At 33.5% G+C, this 21,035-nt stretch overlaps 1 protein-coding gene across 2 annotated transcripts in view; it reads left to right on the top strand.

Annotated features, from left to right (window-relative positions):
- Positions 1–21,035, top strand: part of AGPS (alkylglycerone phosphate synthase) — a 138,475-nt gene that overhangs the window by 55,351 nt on the left and 62,089 nt on the right. For both annotated transcript variants that reach the window (XR_004233079.1, XM_031960414.1), the window contains exons 8-11: positions 352–432; positions 7,238–7,363; positions 12,949–13,057; positions 20,752–20,879. Coding sequence is in view for 1 of the 2 variants with exons in the window: in XM_031960414.1 (XP_031816274.1) it covers positions 352–432; positions 7,238–7,363; positions 12,949–13,057; positions 20,752–20,879 (444 nt within the window). In the remaining variant the exon portion in view is untranslated. The remainder of the gene's footprint in view (positions 1–351; positions 433–7,237; positions 7,364–12,948; positions 13,058–20,751; positions 20,880–21,035) is intronic.

The following is a 21,035-nucleotide window of genomic DNA, read 5'->3' as shown; positions in this document are numbered from 1 at the left end:
ACTCTGCTTGTAAGAAAGAAGTTTTGGCAGCTTCTATCAAGCTGGCAAGGTTTTGAATATGGTTCATATAAGGATTAACTTAAGTTTTGGAGTGTGCCAAAATTTAATAATATAATATTGTCTTTCAGGAAGATTTAATAGTTGTGAGCAAGTAGAGCCTTTCAAGTCCAGAAAGAAACTAAGGAAAATATAATAATTATAATATTTGGTCACTTATCTTAAGAAATTACATTTCTGTAGAACGAGGTAAATAATTTCATAGATATGGAAATCCAATCAATCTTTCTTTTCTTTTTTCTTTTTTTTGTCCTTTTCTTTCTTTCTTAATTTATTTTTTTTTTTAATAAACAGAATCGAATCCTCTGGGTTGATGAACACAATCTGACGGCCCATGTAGAAGCTGGTATAACAGGACAGGAGCTGGAGAGACAGGTATGTTATCTTTTTTTAATATCACTTTTTTCCCCAACCAGCAAAAATCTGTTCTTCCTCCAGTTGAGAATGAAAGAAAAATAGAACTTCTGTTACAAACTGTGTGTAGTTAAGCAAAACGATATGTTTTGACAGTTTCTAAAAGAAATGTACATATATATCTCATTTTACTATCTGAGTTTTTAACCTTTCTTAAAGGAGGTAAAAAGCATTTTCTTCATTAATCCTTTGGAATCATGGTTCTTCAGTTATGCTGATCATAGTTTCTAAGTCTTTCAAAATTATTTTTCTTTCCAGCATTGTAGTCTGTATAGATTGTTCTTTTGGTTCTGTTTGTTTCACTTTGCCTTAGTTCAATAAAGTTTCTCCAGGTCCGTTTGAAACCATTTCCTTCATTATTTCCTGTAATATATAGTATTCTTTCACACTTATAGCCATAATCTATTTATCCATTCCCCAGTTGAAGGACACTTCTTCATATTCTTAGTTTTTGAAGGCCGCTTCAAAAAAAGCTACAAGTATTTTGTTGTATAGACTTCCTTTTTCTTAAGACTAATCCTTTCCCAAGTCCCTCTTTTTTTACCCTCCCCCCCTTTTTTCTGTTTTCCTGTGGAGTGAAATATATTTCTGTATTCAACTAGTTGATGATAGTGAGGTTGAAGTGTCAGCTGCTTGTCCTTGTTTTTATAGATATTTCCTTATGCATCCTTATTATATGAGGTAATTTTTTTTAACTTTACTTTCTCTTCCCTACCTCTTTACCTTCCTTTCCACTCTGTTTATGATCAAGATATAACAGAATCGGTCTTAGGTTTTATGTCTGATTACATTTCTTTTATGATCTTGATGATGGTGGAATTCAAGGGGGATATGTATATCATATCCTCTTATTAAAATGTAAGTAATTTATCTTTGATCCATTATTTTTCATTCTTTCATTCCCTCCTCTCTCTTCTCCCCCCCCAATTCCTCATAATACTTTTTCTTTGGCATGGAAGCTTGAGATTTTGACTTTAATGTTGCTGTGGTTATTCATCTGGCGATTTCTTTCAGGAAATGACCAGTGAATTCTATTTTTATTTTGCCCTCTAGTTCTAAGATACCTGGGAACTTTTCTTTTAAAAATTTCTTGTAATATGATGTCTAAACTCTTATTTTGGCCATGATTTTCTGGTAGTCCAGTGATTCTTCGATGATTTCTCTTTGATTTGTTTTCCAAGTCAGTTGTTTTTCCTGTGAGATACTTTGTTTTCTTCAGTTTTTCAGCCTTTTGGCTTTGTTTTAATATTTCTTGTTGCTTCATGGAATCATTGGCTTTTCTTATCTTCAGGAAATTTGTTCCTTGGGCAAATTCTTGCACTTGATTTTAGTCTAGTTTTTGCTGTGAGGCTTTAATTATAGGTGTTTTTTACTTATATCTGTCTTAAGTTGCCCTGTTACCTTAATAGCTTTTTATGGTCCAATTCTTTTTTTATTTGTTCATTCTTCCAGCTTCCTTTTTGACTTCAGACTTTATATTGGGGCCAAGCTCTGGGCACTTCAGCAGGGAAAGTTCAAGCAGGTTTTAATGTTGCTTTCTTTGGGGTAATAAGTATTGTGTTATTCTAGGTTCTCAGGGAATGCACAGGCCCAGGTTGATAATAAATACCTCTTTATTCAGTAGTTTGCCTACGTCTAATGAATTTTTCATCTATAAAATATGAATAGTAAGAGCATATTTCCTCATAAGAGTTGTTGTGATGATCAAATGAGATAACACATTCAGCATTTTGTAAACCTTAAAATATAACATTAATTCTAGACATTATTATTATTATTAATACCCATTATAGTGAATTACTAGAGGTTTAGCAAAACACTATTTATACTTAAAAACTTATGGAACAAATATACAAATAAAACAGTTGTACAAGAGTATATTTATGTTCTGATATTTTAATTAATACTTTTAATATTTCTTTATCTTCATACAAAGAAAAGAAAGAGATGAAAAATATTTCAAAGAACCTTGATTCTACTGATTTAGCTAAATGTTATGAATGTTTTATACTTTGCTGCTTTCATAAGTATTTTTAATTTAATAATTTTTATCTGTATGAGGATAGTAAAGATACCTATCAAGCTACTATTTGACTTTTGCTCTTTAATAGTGTTTTCTAGGGAAATTTATTTTTCATATTTCTTTTTATTTATGAGTGTATCTTTATTTTAACAGTTACCATTGTGATAGTTGTTTGGGCCCATTTGTAGTTAATAATGTGAACTTTGTAAAGAGAAACATTGAAAGAATTGTTTACTTTAAACAAATACATTTGTTTTTGAACATTTCTTATTTAACATACTTGAGAATGGAACTAGAATAAAGATGCGTAAAAACAAAACTCTTATAACAAAATTCTTTAAAAAAAAAAAATTAAGGATTTTAAACATGCTCCACTGATACATTACCCCACATACATAGCAATTTTTGAAAACAAAAAATGGTCTTTCATGTCCTTGATTTTATCTTTTTTATATTATTTGGCATAGTATTTTAACCTTTCCCAGTTTTCATTTTTTTTAAAAGGTTAAAATTAAAATTCAAAGAACATATTTCCAGGAGTCTTAAATAACATTTTCCTAAACTAGAAATTTGAGCTATTTTATCTATTAGCTTATTTTCTTAAATGCCAATGTAGAACTTTCTTTTTCTTCTTAGAAGACCATAATCTCTCTTGTGTAACAACTTTTGATTTTAGTTGATGTGCTACATTAGATTTTGGTGGTTTTTACTTTCAATTTCAAGTTTCACCCTTTAACTCTTAGGAGCTTCACCTAAATTTTCAGGAAAGTTATTTCTTCTACAAAATTTTAAATGGCAGAAGAACAATAGTTAGGTAATACTAATTTAAATTTGTCATATAAAGTTTCATGTATACAATCCATTTGCTTTTGATATATAGGAATATAGTGCTTCACATTATAAGTTATGTTTTAGGGATGAGGTTAAAAATTTTCTGTATTTAAAAATTTCATTGAAGTGGGCTATTTAATAGTAATAATGGTTGACATTTATGTGATGGTTTAAGGTGTACAAAGCAACATGTGTGTGTGTGTGTGTGTGTATGTATGTACGTATGTGTATGTTATGTCATTTGATTATCACAACCCTTAGTAGTACTGTTTTTATCCCCATTTTACAGATTAAGTGACTGCAACTAGAGAAGCTTAGTGACTTGCTCAGTGTCACAAAGCCAGCAAGTGTCTGGAATTTAAGCACAGGTCTTCCTGATGCCAAGTCCAGTGCTTCTAAGAAACTCCTGTACTCACCTAGCCCAATTAATGTTGTCAATATGTCCCAGGAAGAATTTCACTGTTAAGGTCACATAATTTTCCTTTGTTTATTTATAAATCCACCTATTCAATATAATATTCTCCCACACTATTGTAAATCTAATATGTATATATTAGTATGTCATCTATATTTTTATTAGGGATTATTACCTTGTGACTGGATTATTACAACCACTTCCCCTGGTTGATCTCCTTGCTGCAAATCTTTCAGCGTTCCAGTCTGATGTTAGCACTGCTTCTGAATCATTTTTCTTTAAGCACATATCAGACTATGTCATTCTCTGTTCTACTCCATTGATTTCCCATCTGTTGCTTCTAGGATGAAGGATAAAATAATCTCTTCAGCTTTTAAAGACCATTACAATCTGGCCCCAACCTGGTCTCTCTAGTTTTATAGGACAGACACTCTTGAAAATAATAAGCTGTCAGTGAGTTCAAACCTGCCTAAGTGTAAATGGTTCCAAACCAGAAGTTCTCCACACAGAATAGAAAGAGAATCTAAGCACAGCATAAATTTAATTTAATCTTTCCTTTATTCTAGTATATATACCCAGTTATCTGGTGATAACATTCTCTTTTTGAAATGAGAATTTGATTAGCTTAAAAAAATAAATTATTTGACATTTATTAAGCACCTATTATGTTCTAGGCATTGTGCTAAGAGCCAGGACACATATAAAGAAGGAGGCAGTCTCTACTCTCAAGGAGCTTGCATTCTGATGGGGAAGAGCAATACAACTTGAAATAAATATAGAATAAATATTGCTATTGAGTCGATTAGTTGTATCCAACTCTTGTTGATCTGATTTGGGATTTGGTGGCAGATATGGCAGTGGTTTGCCATTTTCTTCTCCAATTCATTTTACAGATGAGGAAATTGAGGCAAACAGGCTTATGTGACTTGTCTTATATCACACAGCTAGTAAGTATCTGAGACTGGATTTGAACTCAGGTCCCCTTAGCTCCAAGGCCAGCACTCTCTCTATTGGCCATACCAAATAGTTGCTTTCAAAGAAGAATTTAAACATAAATAAATACAAAGTAACTAAATACATAATTAGGTAAAAGTACTCAAGTAGTTAAGAGATCTGGAAAAGCATTATGTAAAAGGTGCTTCATCTGCTTTTTGTTGTTCATGATTTTTGTTCCTTCTTGATCTGTTTTCTAAGTCAGTTATTTTTTATTACTTTGAAATACTTATCTTTTCCTTCTTTTTTTTTTTAACCCTTTGACTTGGTTTTCTTATTTATTATCTCATAGAGTCATTGATTTATACTTCATTCTAATTTTCGGGAAATGTGTTTGTGGGATAAAGCTTTGTCCCTCTTGTGCCAAATTGTTAATTCTCTTTCTATTTCTTTATCTTGTAAATCCCATTTCTTTCCCAATTTTTCCATAAGCACCCTCATTTCACTTATAAATACATTTTTAAACTCTTACTTTATCTCTTCCAGCAATTTTAGTTGAATCTCTGCTCTGCCCAACCTAAGATTTTCTGTGAATCTTTGTTTATTGATATTTCTCTTCTTAGGTATTTGTTTTGAACTTCTCTGTCACCATATGATGGGGTTATTATTTTTTCTTTGCTCATTCTTCCAGCCTGCTTCTTGATTTAGGACTTCATGTTAGTGCTGGGCTCTGCTATCCTTTTGGAGGGAAGTCTGAGCTGGTCCTGTTGTTGTTTTCTTGGAGTATTGAGTGTTGTTTATTCTGGGACCTTGAATCTGCTTATACTGTGGTCCAAGACAAGGACTGATAGCTGCTTCCATGGTCTAAGCTCTGTCAGTTTTTCCAGTGACCTGGTACCTAATGTCAACAAACCTCTCTGTCTTACAATGATCTATCTGGTCCAGGTAAAGGACTCACTTTGACTTTTTCTTAATTTTCTTGTTAGGTTTCAGTTTGATACAGTTTTCTAGATCTGTTTGGAGGATTATGGATTGGAGTGCAGCTGCATTGCTTCCTGCTTCTCCACATTTTTGAACCTTCCTCCCTCCTTCTCCTTCCTTTCCTGTCCCTACCATACTTCCTCTCTCTATCCTAACTTCCTTCCATCTCTTCCTTTTTCCCCTCCCTCCATGGGAGTGTCTCAGGTATTCTAGGTCATAAAATTTTGTTCATCCCCATTCTCAGTTTTCCAGGAATTTATTTTGAGCTTTGAGTATATAGTGTACTACCCTATCTTCTGCTTCTGGCATCCAGTTAATAAGGATCATAATATGTTGTGATATTGGTTTTATGAACAAATAGAAAATTGCGTTGCATAGAAAACAAATACAGAGTTATATGAGAAAAAACTAAAATTATGTTTATGGATTGCCTCTACTATTTGCCAAGTCAGATATCTATTTAAGGCACTTATACATGTGGATGGTGATAAGTCCTATATAAATTCTAAGGATTGCCTGGTTAACAAAGAATTGTATGTAGCAAGTGATATCTTTTCCAGCTGGTTTTTTTCCCCCTTTAAACAGAATTGGAAAAGAAAAATTATTTGCATTGCTGCATTGTGAAATCTAATAAATTTTATTTAATCTAAATGATTCTTTATGTTTTAGAGTATGCCATGTATTGAATGCTTAAATTCATGTCTGCAGACATAGATGACACATTATACATCTCTGCATGACTTACTTGAAAAATAGAAACACTTACTTAACTGGACTATTATCAAATTGATCAAAACAGATTGATGGTCTTGAGTGTAGTAGATAGTGGATACTGCAGATGGTGGTGTCTGTACCATTTGACATGGGACTACTGAGACTCTAAAATTATTTCAGTGGGATTGCTTTGGTTTTGCTGCAGTTTAAGGGCATTCATTCAACCTCAGGTGTGGTGCAGATGGCAAAGCCAAGCTAATATAGAAAAATGAGAAACAAGTGACTATTTAATGTACAGGAATGCATGATCTGCATCACAAGTAGATGATATTACATACAGGAAACCTGGCCAGATGGCTGTACATTAAAACACATCACTCCTTGAGAGAATTAAGTACAGGCAATTTGCTCAAATTTTCTGCAGACTTGCTGCATATCACATTAAGGTAGAGAGAATGAGAGATTAGATACTTTATTTATTGGAAGCATTTAGGTGAAGTTGGCAGTTATTTAAACATAATCTTCTTTCCATATGTGTTTAAATTGTACCTTTACAAACAAAAGGAGTCTTGGATTTAAAATGAAAGGGAGGAAGGATTAGAGAAAGGAAGGAAGATTTTGTAGACACAATAGAAACTGAAAATTTTTCAGCATTGTATTTTTCTTCAGATTTGTACTCATGTTTCCCTATAAGGCATTTATTTAATATGATTAGGATGGTAAAATACTGTGTTCTTTTGTCTTTCTTATTCTTAAGTACCAAAGAAATAATGAGATGCAATATTTTTAAATGGGCAACATAAATGTCTTCAGTATAACATAAAATTAGTCAGTTTTCACCATTGTAGCCTTACTTTTGTGTTCTTCAGCTTAAAGAAAGTGGTTATTGTACGGGTCATGAACCAGATTCCCAGGAATTCAGCACCGTGGGAGGATGGGTATCAACTCGAGCATCAGGCATGAAAAAAAACATCTATGGCAATATTGAAGACTTGGTAATTTTTTTTATTATTATTATTACATAGGTTTCATTAACATATGAGAGAGTCTTAAAAAACAAAATTTTGGAATTGGTTAGTGAGGAGGGAACAACATAGCTTTGTAAAATAGCTTTGGGCTTTAAAATCAGCTTTGGTTTTGGATTAGATTGTGTTTCTTTCAGGGATTATTTGTTGGGGTTCATTTGTATTACTAAAAAGAAATTGCCATAAGAGAATTTTGATTTTGGAATATTTGATTATTTAAAATAATTTTAAAGCTGATTATGAAAACTCAATCTCCAAGTCTAAAAGGATTTTCTTTTCAGCTGTTTAGAATTGTTTTTTAATTTTGTTAACTTTTTCAGATTGAATTTAACTAATTATAATTACATTGTGATAATATCAAACTAACTTGGACACTTCCATATTTTTACTTTATTGATTTTAACTTTCGAAAGTATTTTTATAGAGCTTTTAATTTCTAAGATTATGAAGGTGGTGTCTTTCACAACTATGTCTCTACCTGACTTTGCAATCCTTAAGTTCCAAAGTTTTGAGCAGTTAATTTATTTCCTGTGAGTAGCACATAGTTTTAATTAGCTTATTTGATTTCTTTTTCTCTAAATCTTTATATTGTAGACTTATGATTATATTTTCAGTAAACATTTTAAATAAGTTAACTATTATAATGCTTTTTTTAAAGAAATTTGTCAAATCCCCTCCCTGTTTTGGAGTTGAACCAAACACAAAACGTTCCATTTTTACAAAAAGGCCAGATTATTTTTGTTGCTGTATCTAGGCTGTTTCTTACTTTAGAACTAACCAATTTTGAGAAGCATGCTTTACTAGTATTCAGATCTAAAGCAGATAATTTGTTTTTATCACTTGATATTTTGAAAGACTTGAGGGTTATAAATGATGCTGAACATTTTAATGTAGTGTTAGTGTATGGTATAATTGCTAAATTTTATTATTAACTTTAAAAATGCATTTTCTTAGCGTCATTTGCCTTGGAAAGTATCAGACATTAAATATAGGTGTGTATTTTTATTTCTTTTCTGTAATGGTATCCTTGGCTTGTCCTTTGTGAAGACAATTGAACACAAGAAAAACAGTTTATTTTCTTTGTGTTTCAGTACATAACTCCAGAAAATCATTTAATCAAAGTGCATGCTTTGAATTCCCCAGCTGGACATTTCCAGTTACATATAGTGTCTCAAATTTAATATGTTCGAGATAATATTTTATCTTTAGACCTTCCAAACTCTCTTTTATTCCTGTTTAGGGCAACATTATTGTCATCCAAGTTTATAACTTTAGCTTTATCCTTGATCTTTCTTTCTCCCCTACCCTACCCCCTATAACCAACCACTTGAAAAGTCTTGTTGATTCTCCTGGTATATAACTATCTTATCTATCCCTGTAATAAAGACTCGGGGATTTCAGGGAATATGGATAAAATCTCAAAAATCTGATTAACTAATCTTTGTAACACTATTGATAGTGTTACAAAGCATGAATGGAACTCTTGTAGGAAAAAAAAAAAAGAATAAAAGATGTGTTCATTTTCTGTTTCACTGCCATCCTGAGTCTCTTTGACCTAGTTTGGGGAAGAAAGCCTCATACATGTGCAGTTAAACTACAAATAATTCCATGCAACCAGCTGATTCTGAATAGCCTGAAAAATGTTAGGGACATTTGGGGCATTCTACTGAGGTACTCCAATAAAAGAACCCCAGGCACATTTGGAGGCCCCTATTAAGAACTGAGATAAGCTTATTTATACACAAGAATTGGTAAAAATCCATTTGGAATCAATGTCTGCATTCCTGGATATTTGTCAGTCACTCTAGCTTTCCTTATCTGCATATCCTTCTCTTTTTAGGTGAAGGGGCTAAACTTTCTCTAGTTCTGCCCCTTATTCTTACCTGAGTGAATGCAGTAGTTTTCTAATGGGCTTTTCCTCCTTTGCCTTCTGCCTCGAATCCATGTAAAACATAGCTAACACAATGATTGTTCTAAAGCATAAGTGTAACCATCTTCTGTTGCCTCTAGAACAAAATTCAAATTCTTAGCCTGGCACAAAAATCTGCTGTAGTGTATCTGTAATTAATTCATTCAAGATAGAAATAAATGGATTCTCTGATTTTAGAATTTTGTCTATTGCTTCAAAACATTTATACAAAAGAGTTCATGACTGAGAACTTCCCTCTTATCCCCCAAAATACACACACACACACACTCTTTCTCTCTCTCGCTCCCTTTTTCCCTCTCTTCCCTCTGTCCTTCCCCCTCCCCTCTCTCTTTTTTTTTCTCCCTCCCTCCCCCTTCCTCTCTCTTGCTTTCCTTTTCTCTCCTTCTCCTTCCCCTTCCTTTCCCTCGATCTCCCTTTCTCTCTTCCTCACCCCCTTCTCTCCCTCTCCTTATTTTCTCTCTGGGTTCTATTTAGATGTCATCTCATCTTGAAAGACCTCTTAGTTGTTATTGTTTCCTCCCTCTTTAACTTTCCCCAGTCATATGTAATCTCCTTGAGGTAGGGACAATTTCTCATTTTCTTTGTATTTTATCATTTAGTACATTGCCTTGCTTTGTAATAGGCACTAAATATTTCTTTGAATTGAATCATTGACTACCTGAATTTGTTAGTTTGTGAAAAACTGATTTAATCAGCTTTTAAAAAGTTGTTTAATCATGATTTTGAGTATTTTAATAGTTGTGAAGTAATCTTATGGTCTTTAGAAGACTCTTAGATACACAATAATAGTTTAAAAAGATATGTTTTACAGTGGATAGAGTGGGTAGAGTAACTGGGGTTAGATGATCTTGTGGTCAGATCTTGTCACATATTAGCCATGTGATCCTGGGCTATTCATTTAATATCTGCCTCAGTTCCTTTATCTGTGAAATGGGATAAGTGTCTATTTCCCATTTTGTTAAGACACAATGAGATATTTTAAAAACACTCTGAAAATCTTAGAATGCTGTATTAAGTCTAATTATTATGGTAATGATCTAGTTAGTTGTTTCATTTTAACTTTTTAAAAAATTTTGAACCTAAAACACCAAAAATCCATCATTTACACACACACACACACACACACATACATACACACATGCGTGTGCGTGCGCAATTCTATATGAAATTGTATTTCTCTATTTCTTTTTTTAAGAAATATATAATAAATTTTACACATTAGTTAAAAATCATTTGCTTTTCTTTGTTCCTTTCTAGACTTCTTTCTGGTAATTTAAAACAGTGTTACTGTGGCCCTCTTGGATTCATTGCTTGAGAACCCTCTCCCCAAAAAAGTTATTGAGAGAAAGAAAAACAAAATTCCTTGTAACAAATAAGTATACTTGAAAAATGAATCCAAAGTGAAAATGTATCTCTTTCTATATACTTTGTGTATGTAATTTCTTCAGCAAGAGTCTGTTAGAGAGACTTTCTATATTATACTTCATTCTAGGTCTGCTGGAGATGTGGTAGATCAGTATTCTAAGAGGACTTTTAAAATTTTTTTTTTTTTTAAATGTTACGGTCCTTGCAGTAATTGTTCTTCTGTGTCTAAATACTTTACTCTGCCTGAGTTCATGCTTTCCAGAGTTCTCTGAAATCTACCTTGTCATTTATGGCACAATGATATTGTTTTATAATAATATGATAATTTTTCAACTATTGCTTGGTTGTCTGAAAGACAACCTGTAACGACCGTGCTAGCACCCAGGATATCCCAGAATCAGCCGAAGTCAGGATAAGCAAAAGTCCTCAATCTTTATTCTTGGTCCCCAGACTCAGGATTGAACAGGATGGAAACAATCTCTGCAACCACCTTCCCTCCTCTACCGCCGAGAGTGTGTCCCTGGCTAGCTTTTCTCCACCTCCTCTTCCCTCCTTCAATCCTCTATACACCAATCATTGAGCCAGCATGGATAGTGGAAAGGACCATTTTCCAAGCATATGCCCATAGAGTACTGTCCAATCAGAAGTTAGCTTCAAGTGCTCAGCAGTCCTGACCTCAGTGCATTGATTCCATAGTTTCAGGCCTCTACAACAACCTATTTAGATAATCATTCTTTTCTTTTCCTTCTTTCCTTATCCATGTGGGGCTTTTGGGATGAAGTGATCAGGAGTCTTGCCCTGGGCAGCCTTCTGGGGCTTTTGAATTCTTTGAATTTTGGTGTTTTAGGTTCAAAATTTCTGGTTCTTTGAATTCTCAGTTCTGGATCTTGACATTTCAATTGTAGATCTTCAGGGTTTTTTCTGGCAACTCAGAACTGAGGTTAGGCACTTAGAGCCTTGCTCCCTAATTCATCTCTAATTTCTCTTAGAAGCATTCTGCCATAACACTGGTTTTACTGGTGACTCACCTTTCCTATTACCCATGATTTCCTGGATGCCTGTAAAGTTCTGAGATGGAAGAAGTCACTGCAGTATCTCAGTGGCTTTCTTGATCATTATTTAGTCAAATAATGCAAACATCCGGGTATTTCTGGAGTAGGTGCTTGTTCTTAAAGCTGTGATGCAGCTGCTTTCAGAAATTTTATTCTTTGTAATTAACCTTTTTTGAATTTTTTTTAAGATAAGGAAAAGATAAGTTATTGCCAAGCAATACGTGTACTGATATATTTAAGTTCTACTTTAAATTATTATATTTACTATTATATCCCTTCAAACCACCACTGAAGAGCTAAAGGGTACAATCATATTGTAATCACTTAGATACTGTTGAGTAGCACATTTTATAAGGCATTAGAATGAGGAAGACCTGGGTTCAAGTTCTGTCTCCATCAAATGCTGGCTGTGTTACTCTTGGCAAGTTCGTTAACTTTTTAGTGCTTTAGGCAACTCTCAAAGAATATATGTTTCAGATAGAGTGCTGACTTGTATTGCTAGAGGGGATTTCCTCATCCTTCCTTATATTAATAAAATCCCTACCTATGTTCCAATTATTGATGTTAAAATGTCCTTATTAGACTTACTAGTCACCTATGAAGCATTTTATTTGAACAGAATAAAAAGATGCTTCTATAAGACACCATAGCAAAGTTTGTTTCATACTTGCATAAAAGAAACTGAAAAAGCAAATGTAAAGAAAATACTTGTAAGACCTTAGATGCCTTTGTTGGTAAAGTGCATAAAGTTATATGCAGTGATTAAAATGTAAACCTCTTTATATCTATCAAGAAAGCCATTCTAAATATTTTCTATGTATTTCCTATATATTTCCAGTTCTTGCTAAGCTGAGAAATTATTCACACTACATATTTTAGAATGGTCCTTCTCTTTTTCTCTTCTCTTACAGTTTTGAAACATAGTACTATTGCAGAGTTATTACTTTCCTCACTAAGCATTTTTACCTGGTCCAATTCACTCCCCTTTGCCATTCTTGATTCTCTGTTATCTGTGAAGGCAGGTGGTTAGAATAAAGCCTGGCAATGAGATGGGTAATTCTATTCTACACATTTCAAAAGCACATATTTATAGCCAATATTTATGACAATATTTTGTAAAAAATCATGTGTTATTTTATTGCTACATTAATTTATATGTATTTTTAAATAATTGTATAAAATTGACATTATGTAATATGCTAAAACAGGTGGTTCATATAAAAATGGTAACCCCAAAAGGCGTAATAGAAAAAAGCTGTCAAGTACCTCGCATGTCAACAGGCCCCGATATCCATCACTTCATTCTGGGATCTGAAGGTAAATAATAAAATAAGCATATTATACAGAGACCTAGATTTTCTTGAATCTAGATTTTGTATTATAATATTAGAGCACTTAGGAAAAAAGGCACTGTATTTTATTTAAAAAAAAATAAAAATTTACCAAATGACATATATTATAATTTTAATTTTGATATGAAATTTTTGGCTGAAAACATCTAATTAAGTTTCTTAGAAATTTTAGAAATTTTGCCTCATTTCAAATGACAAAAAAAAAAACCCTCTTTTTTTGCTTTTATTTGATTTGCAATTTTAGAGAAAGGTGTGTTTTAGATTAAAATTGTTGATTTAAGTATTGAATATTCTTTTTAATACTTAAAATTGACAAAAGAATTGAGGTGTACCCTAAAGTTATTCCATTAAAAAAAGGAAAAAGTTCATTTTATGAGAGTACATATCCTCAAGCACTTGTGTAGCATTCAGACTTATAAAATGAGTATGCTTTTGTAGACCATCATCTGTATTCAAGTATCATTTTTCCCCTTTCTTTTAACATTTATTTTTATTTGTTACTATTTTGTTGTGATCAAATACTATTCTTTAGTTAGTGAACTTAATGCTAGTGTGAGTTGAACATTGTCCTTTACTTTATCAGAACACTTTTGGTCTTCCAAAGTAATGTGGAAGGTTTCAACTGCAAGTCATATCAAAGGGTCCCGTGTGCAGGGACAAAGCAGATGGCAGTACCCTTTTTAAAAATTCCTTTTTGACTGATAAAAATCCTATCAGTTTCTGATGTTAAGCCAGTCCCTGTAGGATTATTTCATAGGTTGCTGCTTTACAGGGACTGCTTCTAGGATGAGGGTTGTGGGCACTGGGTGGAAGCAGGGCTCTTCCCATCTCTTTGGTTCAGAGTCCTGGGCTTTCTCCATCAGGGTCTGAAGGGAAGATGGTGGTCATAGTGGTGTTGTAATGTTTTGACTTGTCTAGCACATGTTGCCTTCAGTATCTCTCAGACATGGAGACTTGTTATCAGAAGAGAATAATGTAATGAAGGAGAAGAGGTCAGTCCTAATAAAGGGATCCTTGTTTCTAGTTTGTGTATTTTCTGTTCCTCCTTTGTCTGTTTCATGCTTGGTGTTTTTTTTCCCCCAGTGCCCCAGATATGCTGAATTTTGATCTAGATGGCTTTTCTGTCACAATTTAATTTATTAATATTTTGTATTTTGTTTCCTTTTTCTTGCCACTTGCTTTAAATGTACTTGATAAATGTTCTATATGTTTTAGTGGGAAATACTAAATAGTCATGATCTGGAATAGCCCATCTGGTTAGCACTGGAATATTGATCAATTCTTTCATTTTAATATCCCGTTCATGGACTTTACGGTTATTCTTGAACACCTTTAAGTAGTCGAGAAGAAATAATTATTAAAGAATGACAACAATTGTCATTGTGTGCACTAAGGTATATTTACCTTTCAAAACAAGTGAAGCCCAAACTGTTGTAATTTTCCTTATAGTTCTTTAATCAACATGGAAGTATTGCAGTTGCTTATATTTAATTGTAGATACGTATTCAGGAAAGTGCTTAGTTTTATCCTCCGAAGACCAAAAGCTCTTAAATTCTTTTTTTTTTTTTAAATTTATTTATTATAGCTTTTTATTTACAGGTTATATGCATGGATGATTTTACAGCATTGACAATTGCCAAACCTTTTGTTCCAATTTTTCCCCTCCTTCCCCCGACCCCCTCCCCCAGATGACAGGTTAACCAATACATGTCAAATATGTTAAAGTATAAATTAAATACAATATTAGTATACATGTCCAAACAGTCATTTTGCTGTTCAAAAAGAATTGGACTTTGAAATAGTGCATCATTAAGCCTGTAAAGGAAATCAAAAATGCAGGCAGACAAAGGTAGAGGGATTAGGAATTCTATGTAGTTGTTCATAGTCATCTCCCAGAGTTCTTTCCCTGGGTGTAGCTGGTTCAGTTCATTACTGCTCTATTGGAGCTGATTTGGTTCATCTCATTGTTGAAGAAGGCCAGGCCCATCAGAATTGATCATCATATAAGATTGTTGTTGAAGTATATAATGATCTCCTGGCCCTGCTCGTTTAACTCAGCATCAGTTCATGTAAGCCTCTCCAGGCCTTTCTGAAATCATCCTGTTAGGCATTTCTTACAGAACAATAATATTCTATAATATTCATATACCACAATTTATTCAGCCATTCTCCAATTGATGGGCATCCACTCAGTTTCCTGTTTCTGGCCACTACAAAGAAGGCTGCCACAAACATTCTTGCACATACAGGTCCCTTTCCCTTCTTTAAAATCTCTTTGGGATATAAGCCCAGTAGTAACACTGTTAGATCAAAGGATATGCACAGTTTGATAACTTTCTGAGAATAGTTCCAAATTGCTGTCCAGAGGGGTTGGATGTATTCACAATTCCACCAACAATGTATCAGTGTCCCTTCCCACATCCCCTCTACCATTGAGCATTATCTTTCTCTGTCATTCTAGCCAATCTGAGAGGTGTGTAGTGGTCTGAGTTGTCTTAATTTGCATTTCTCTGCATCTTTTCATATGGCTAGAAATAGTTTCAATTTCTTTGTCTGAGAATTGTCTGTTCATATCCTTTGACCACTTATCAATTGGAGAATGGCTTGATTTCTGATAAGTTAGAGTCAATTCTCTATATATTTTGGAAATGAGGTCTTTATCAGAACCTTTGATTGTAAAGATGTTTTCCCAGTTTATAAGTTCTTAAATTCTTATCCCAGTTATGTATCATATTTTTGGAGCTAGGGAAATTGCTATCATGGTGGCTAAAAGAAATTTTAGGATAAATTAATTTCTGATTTCTGGTATTTTGAAAACTCATTTACCTAACATGTTTATCATAGTCCAAAGCCTCTCTAGAATTAAAGAAGAATTAAAGTTGTCTTCTGAAAATCTAGGTAATCTGATCAAGAAAGAAAAATAAACTGGCATATTGTGAATTCCTATTAGCTTTTCTCCTTAACATTTATTGAGTACCTACTGTTTGTATGATCCTGAGCATGATAAAATAAACAACTTTCTTTTTAAATTATTATTATAGCTTTTTATTGACAAAACACATGCATGGGTAATTTTTCAACATTGACCCTTGCAAAAACTTCGGTTCCATCTTTTCCCCTTCCTCCCTCCACCTCCTCCCCTAGATGGCAGGCAGTCCCACACATGTTAAACATGTTAAAGTATATGTTAAATACAATATATGTATATATATTTATACAGTTATCTTATTGCACAAGAAAAATTGGATTTAGAAAGAAGGTAAAAATAATCTGGGAAGAAAAGCAAAAATGCAAGCAAAAAACAACAGAAAGAGTGCAGATGCTATATTGTGGTCCACACTCATTTCCCAGTGTTCTTTCGCTGGATGTAGCTGGTTCTGTTCATCACTGATCAATTGGAATTGATTTGCATCCTCTCATTGGGGAAGATAGCCACTTCCCTCAGAATTGATCCTCATATAGCATTGTTGTTGAAGTGTATAATGATCTCCTGGTTCTGCTCATGTCACTTAGCATCGGTTCATGTAAGTCTCTCCAAGCTTCTCTGTATTCATCCTGCTGGTCATTTCTTACAGAACAATAATATTCCATAACATTCATATACCACAATTTACTCAGCCATTCTCCAATTGATGGGCATCCATTCAATTTCCAGTTTCTAGCCATTACGAAAAGGGCTGCCAAAAACATTTTTGCACATATAGGCCCCTTTCCCTTCTTATATCTCTTTGGGATATAAGCCCAGTAGTAACACTTCTGGATCAAAGGGCATGCATAGTAAAACAATTTTCTTTAAAGAATTTATATTCTTCTGGAATTATTCAGTATGGAGACAGATAAATAAATCCAGTTATATACAAAGGAATAATATAAACTAAAGAGTAGTTTCAAGAGAGAAAGAACACTAAAAATCAGGAAGATCAGGAAAGGAATTATATAAGTTGTCCCATTTACTCTGTGTATCACTTGCATAAAGTCATAGTGGCAAAGAAGTTCAAGTACAGGGGAAAACTTGTAGTTGAGTTTGACTGAAAAGGAGTATATGAAATTTGGTTCAATAGAATTAGGACCCATTTGTAGAACTCTGAATGCTAGGCTTATTGTAATCCTAAAAGACAAAAAGGAAACTGAAGATTTTTGATTCAGAAAAATGAAAAGGGTAGACATCTTTGGAAGATTAATTTGATAGCTCTGTGAAGGGATGGACTGGAAAAGGAGGGAAGTAGAAATAATGAAACTAATTAGATTCTTTTTGGAAATACTAGAAAGATGGTTGTGACTCCAAGAAGCTGTAGCATGCATAGTGGCCACATCCCAGGAAAAGTGTCTCAACAGATAGGTTAAACTAGGCTGAGAGCAACTAATAGACTCCACATCAATCTAAGAGTTAGGGGGAATGTCTACCCAAATATTTGATGACTTTCCCTGGTGAATTAGGTGGATGAGAATAGTTTCTTCCCCCAGCCAAAAAAGCAGCTGAAGCAGTCTTTGTGGAGCTCTTAGAGTATGGTCAGTCATTGAAGATGCTACAGTTGTCTACTGTATCTTAAGCCATCTTTAATTATCCTGAATGACTGGAAGAGAGAGAGAGGCTAATGACTTTGCACAATTCTGCCTCAGTTCAATCCAATTCACATGCAAGTTAAGACATCACCCTGTGATGCCATTGGTCCTCTTTGAAAAAGCATGAACTACTTTTTAAACTACATTGCTAGAGTTAGTGGCAAGATTAAATGAAGGTTTGTTAGCTATGGGGAAGATACGAATATTTTTATTGAAGGCAAAGAAGAAAGCAGTAGGTTGAAGGAGATTAAAATTAAAAGAGTAATACATTAAGAAGAAATTTGAAGAAATAGCAACATATATATTGAAATTCCCAACTATTAGAGCAGTGTTTTAGATGGAGAGATGCCTTAAGCCAGATATTGAAGTACTTGGGGCGGGGGGGCAGGGGGGGGAGGAAGGAAGGAAGGAAGTAGAAGAGTAACCTGGGATTGACTGCAGCAAGGATTTGGAATTTGTGGAGAAATCATGAAGATAGACAGACTGTTAGATAATGATGACAAAGGTATAAACTGGAAATGAGAATTAGGAACAGAAATATACTATTTTTCCCTTTGTGGACTAACTCTGTAGAACACATAAATGAAGTAGATCTGAGATTCATTATCTTCTGGAAAGAACCAACTTTTTTGTGAGAGCAAGAAGATAAAACAAAAGGGAAGTAAAGAGATAAGAAACAAGACTTGTTAATGTAGTAGGGGATGTCCAGAGAAAAGGGAGCACAAAAGATTTTGAATTTGAAAGAGTTGGACTAGGCCAGAGAAGAATGAAAATATAGGGAGAAGTAGTATTTTTTTCTCCTCTGGACATTGAGTCAAAGAACCAGGGGAACAAAAGCTAGAAAACTGTGTTTTATAACATGGAAATTCATTTATTTAATAGCATTTGTTAAGACCCTCTTCTATGTCAGACATTAAAGACAAAAGTAAAATATTGTTTGCTCTCAAAGAACTTTCATTCTGTCAGGGGAGATACAGAGATAGTGTTTAGGTGTGTATTTAAATGTATGTACAAAACAGAATGATGACAGTATGTATTAGCAGCTGTGGGGAACAGGAAAGGCTTAACATAGAAGTTGATACTTAAGCTAAAACCTTAAGGAAATTAGGGATTCTGAGAGTCCTGGAAGTAAATTTATGAGAATCCATTCTTAACAATACTTTATGCAAAGGTACAGAGACAGAAGGAATAGTGTAAAGGTCAGATCACCTAGACTTAGAGTACATAAAAGGGAGCAATGTGTAATAAAGTTAAAAATATAGATTGTGGACAAATTGTGAAACGATTTAAATTACAGAGTGCTTTAATTTTACTCTTAGAATTACTAGAGAGTTTGCTGTGTACAGTGGAGACATAGTCAGAACTGTACTTTAGGAAAATTACGTTTTCTGGAAAAAAAATGAATGAGAAAACATTTAAAGATGACAGACCAATAGGAAGCTATTGCACTTATCCAGATAAGAAATGATGAGAGCTTGAGCTAAGTTAGTGATTGTATGAATAGAGAGAAGAACATGGATGTTAAACATGCTATTGTGTTAGAAATAAAAAGATTTGTTAATTGATTGGTATATATGGAGTGTTATAGACATTCTGAGTTTGAGATGCCTTTGGGACATCTGTTTAAGGAGTTCAGGAGAAAGACTGTGTCTAGATAATTTAAATCCATGAGACTAATGAAATCACCAACTAGACATGTATGAAAAAAGAAGGAAGAGGGACATAGGAAAGAGTCCTGTGGTATATACATCAGGGGATGTGATATAGATGATGATTCTGCAAAAAGAAAGTTTAGGAGTGTCCACATAGATAGGTAAGATACCTCACATCAATAGAAAGCAGTATCATTGAATTCAAGATCAAAGAGTGTTTAGAAGGCAGTAGTCAAAATTATCAAATGCTTCAGAGAGGCTAAGGTGATTGAGGACTAAGAGTAAGATTTAGATAGTGAGATCATTGAATGTTGTGGAGAAGAGTAGCTTTAGTTGAATGATGAAACTATTAAAAGTTATATTACAGTTTTAGGAAGGGAGTGCAAGATAGATTGGCTTGCTGCATTAAAGGCCTAATTGGAATTGGATAACAGATGTACAATTAGTCCACTGTTCAGTAGAAAGAGAGAGTAGGAGAATAATTGTACAATGTTCCTAGGGGTAAGAGGAAGCCACTGGAGTTTGTATAGGATATTCTTTGGCTTTTCTGTGTATGAATAATCAGGTAAAGGGTAAATAGAAGTATTCTCTACAAATTTTGCTTTTAGTTTTTTCACTCCCACAAACCTCTGCATTATAACTTCACTCATTTTGTGTGTGTGTGTGTGTGTGTGTGTGTGTGTGTGTGTGTATTTCTGCTCATCTCTCATAAATATAGTAATCTGTAGCTTCTTTAAAAAAAAGTTTATAAAACTCTCTCCTAATTTCTTCTTAGCTTTTATGCTTCATAATATTAGAATCTTTTTCCCCCTGAGGCTATTGGGGTTAAGTGACTAGCCCAGGGTCACACAGTTCAGGACATGTTAAGTGTCTGAGGTCACATTTGAACTCAGGTTCTCCTCACTTCAGGGCTGATACGCTATCCACTGTGGCACCTAGCTGCTCCTATGATGTTATAATCTTAATGAATTTCATATGCATAAAGCATTTTGATATTTTGATGTAAGCTTCAAGTTAGAGACTTGAGTGCAAGTCTTAACTTTCACACATAATAGCTTTGTGATTACCAGCAAGTTACTTAATCCCTGGTATAGAAAATCCTCTGAGACTGTATATTACTGATAAGTTGCTGATTTATATTAAGACTCTCCTATACCCATCACTTAATAGAAGAAAATGTGATTCAGTTATTCTGAATGTTATGGTGAAAGTGTTTTAAAATACATAATGCATACTTAAACACTACATACATATATATGTATAGAATATATACATATAAGCATGATGATATTGCTAAAAGGTATAGAAAATTATGGGAACTACTTGAGTATTTTAAATATTTTATATGTTTACTTAGGTATTCCTTTCTCCTGTTAAAAAGATTTTTTTAATGGTATAAAAATTACATGACAAATTAATCAAATCCTACTTTTACTTCTTATAGGAACTCTTGGTGTGGTTACAGAAGCTACAATAAAAATCAGACCAGTCCCTGAATACCAAAAGTATGGCTCAGTAGCCTTCCCTAATTTTGAACGAGGAGTAGCCTGCTTAAGAGAAATTGCAAAACAGGTAAAATATCCTTCCTCAATTCTATTACATAATATAAAATTTGGGGATTGAAAATTATAAATTACTTTTACATTTTGAAACAATATGATATTTTAATAAAATTTTTACTTTGTATTATATTTTTGTGTGATCTTTTTAAGTTCATCTCAAGAATAT

This window comes from Sarcophilus harrisii, chromosome 3, assembly GCF_902635505.1.
Source record: "Sarcophilus harrisii chromosome 3, mSarHar1.11, whole genome shotgun sequence".
NCBI classification, from domain to species: Eukaryota; Metazoa; Chordata; class Mammalia; order Dasyuromorphia; family Dasyuridae; genus Sarcophilus; species Sarcophilus harrisii.
The sequence above is the reverse complement of the archived record's forward strand: the minus strand, read 5'-3'. Positions and strand labels throughout refer to the sequence as shown.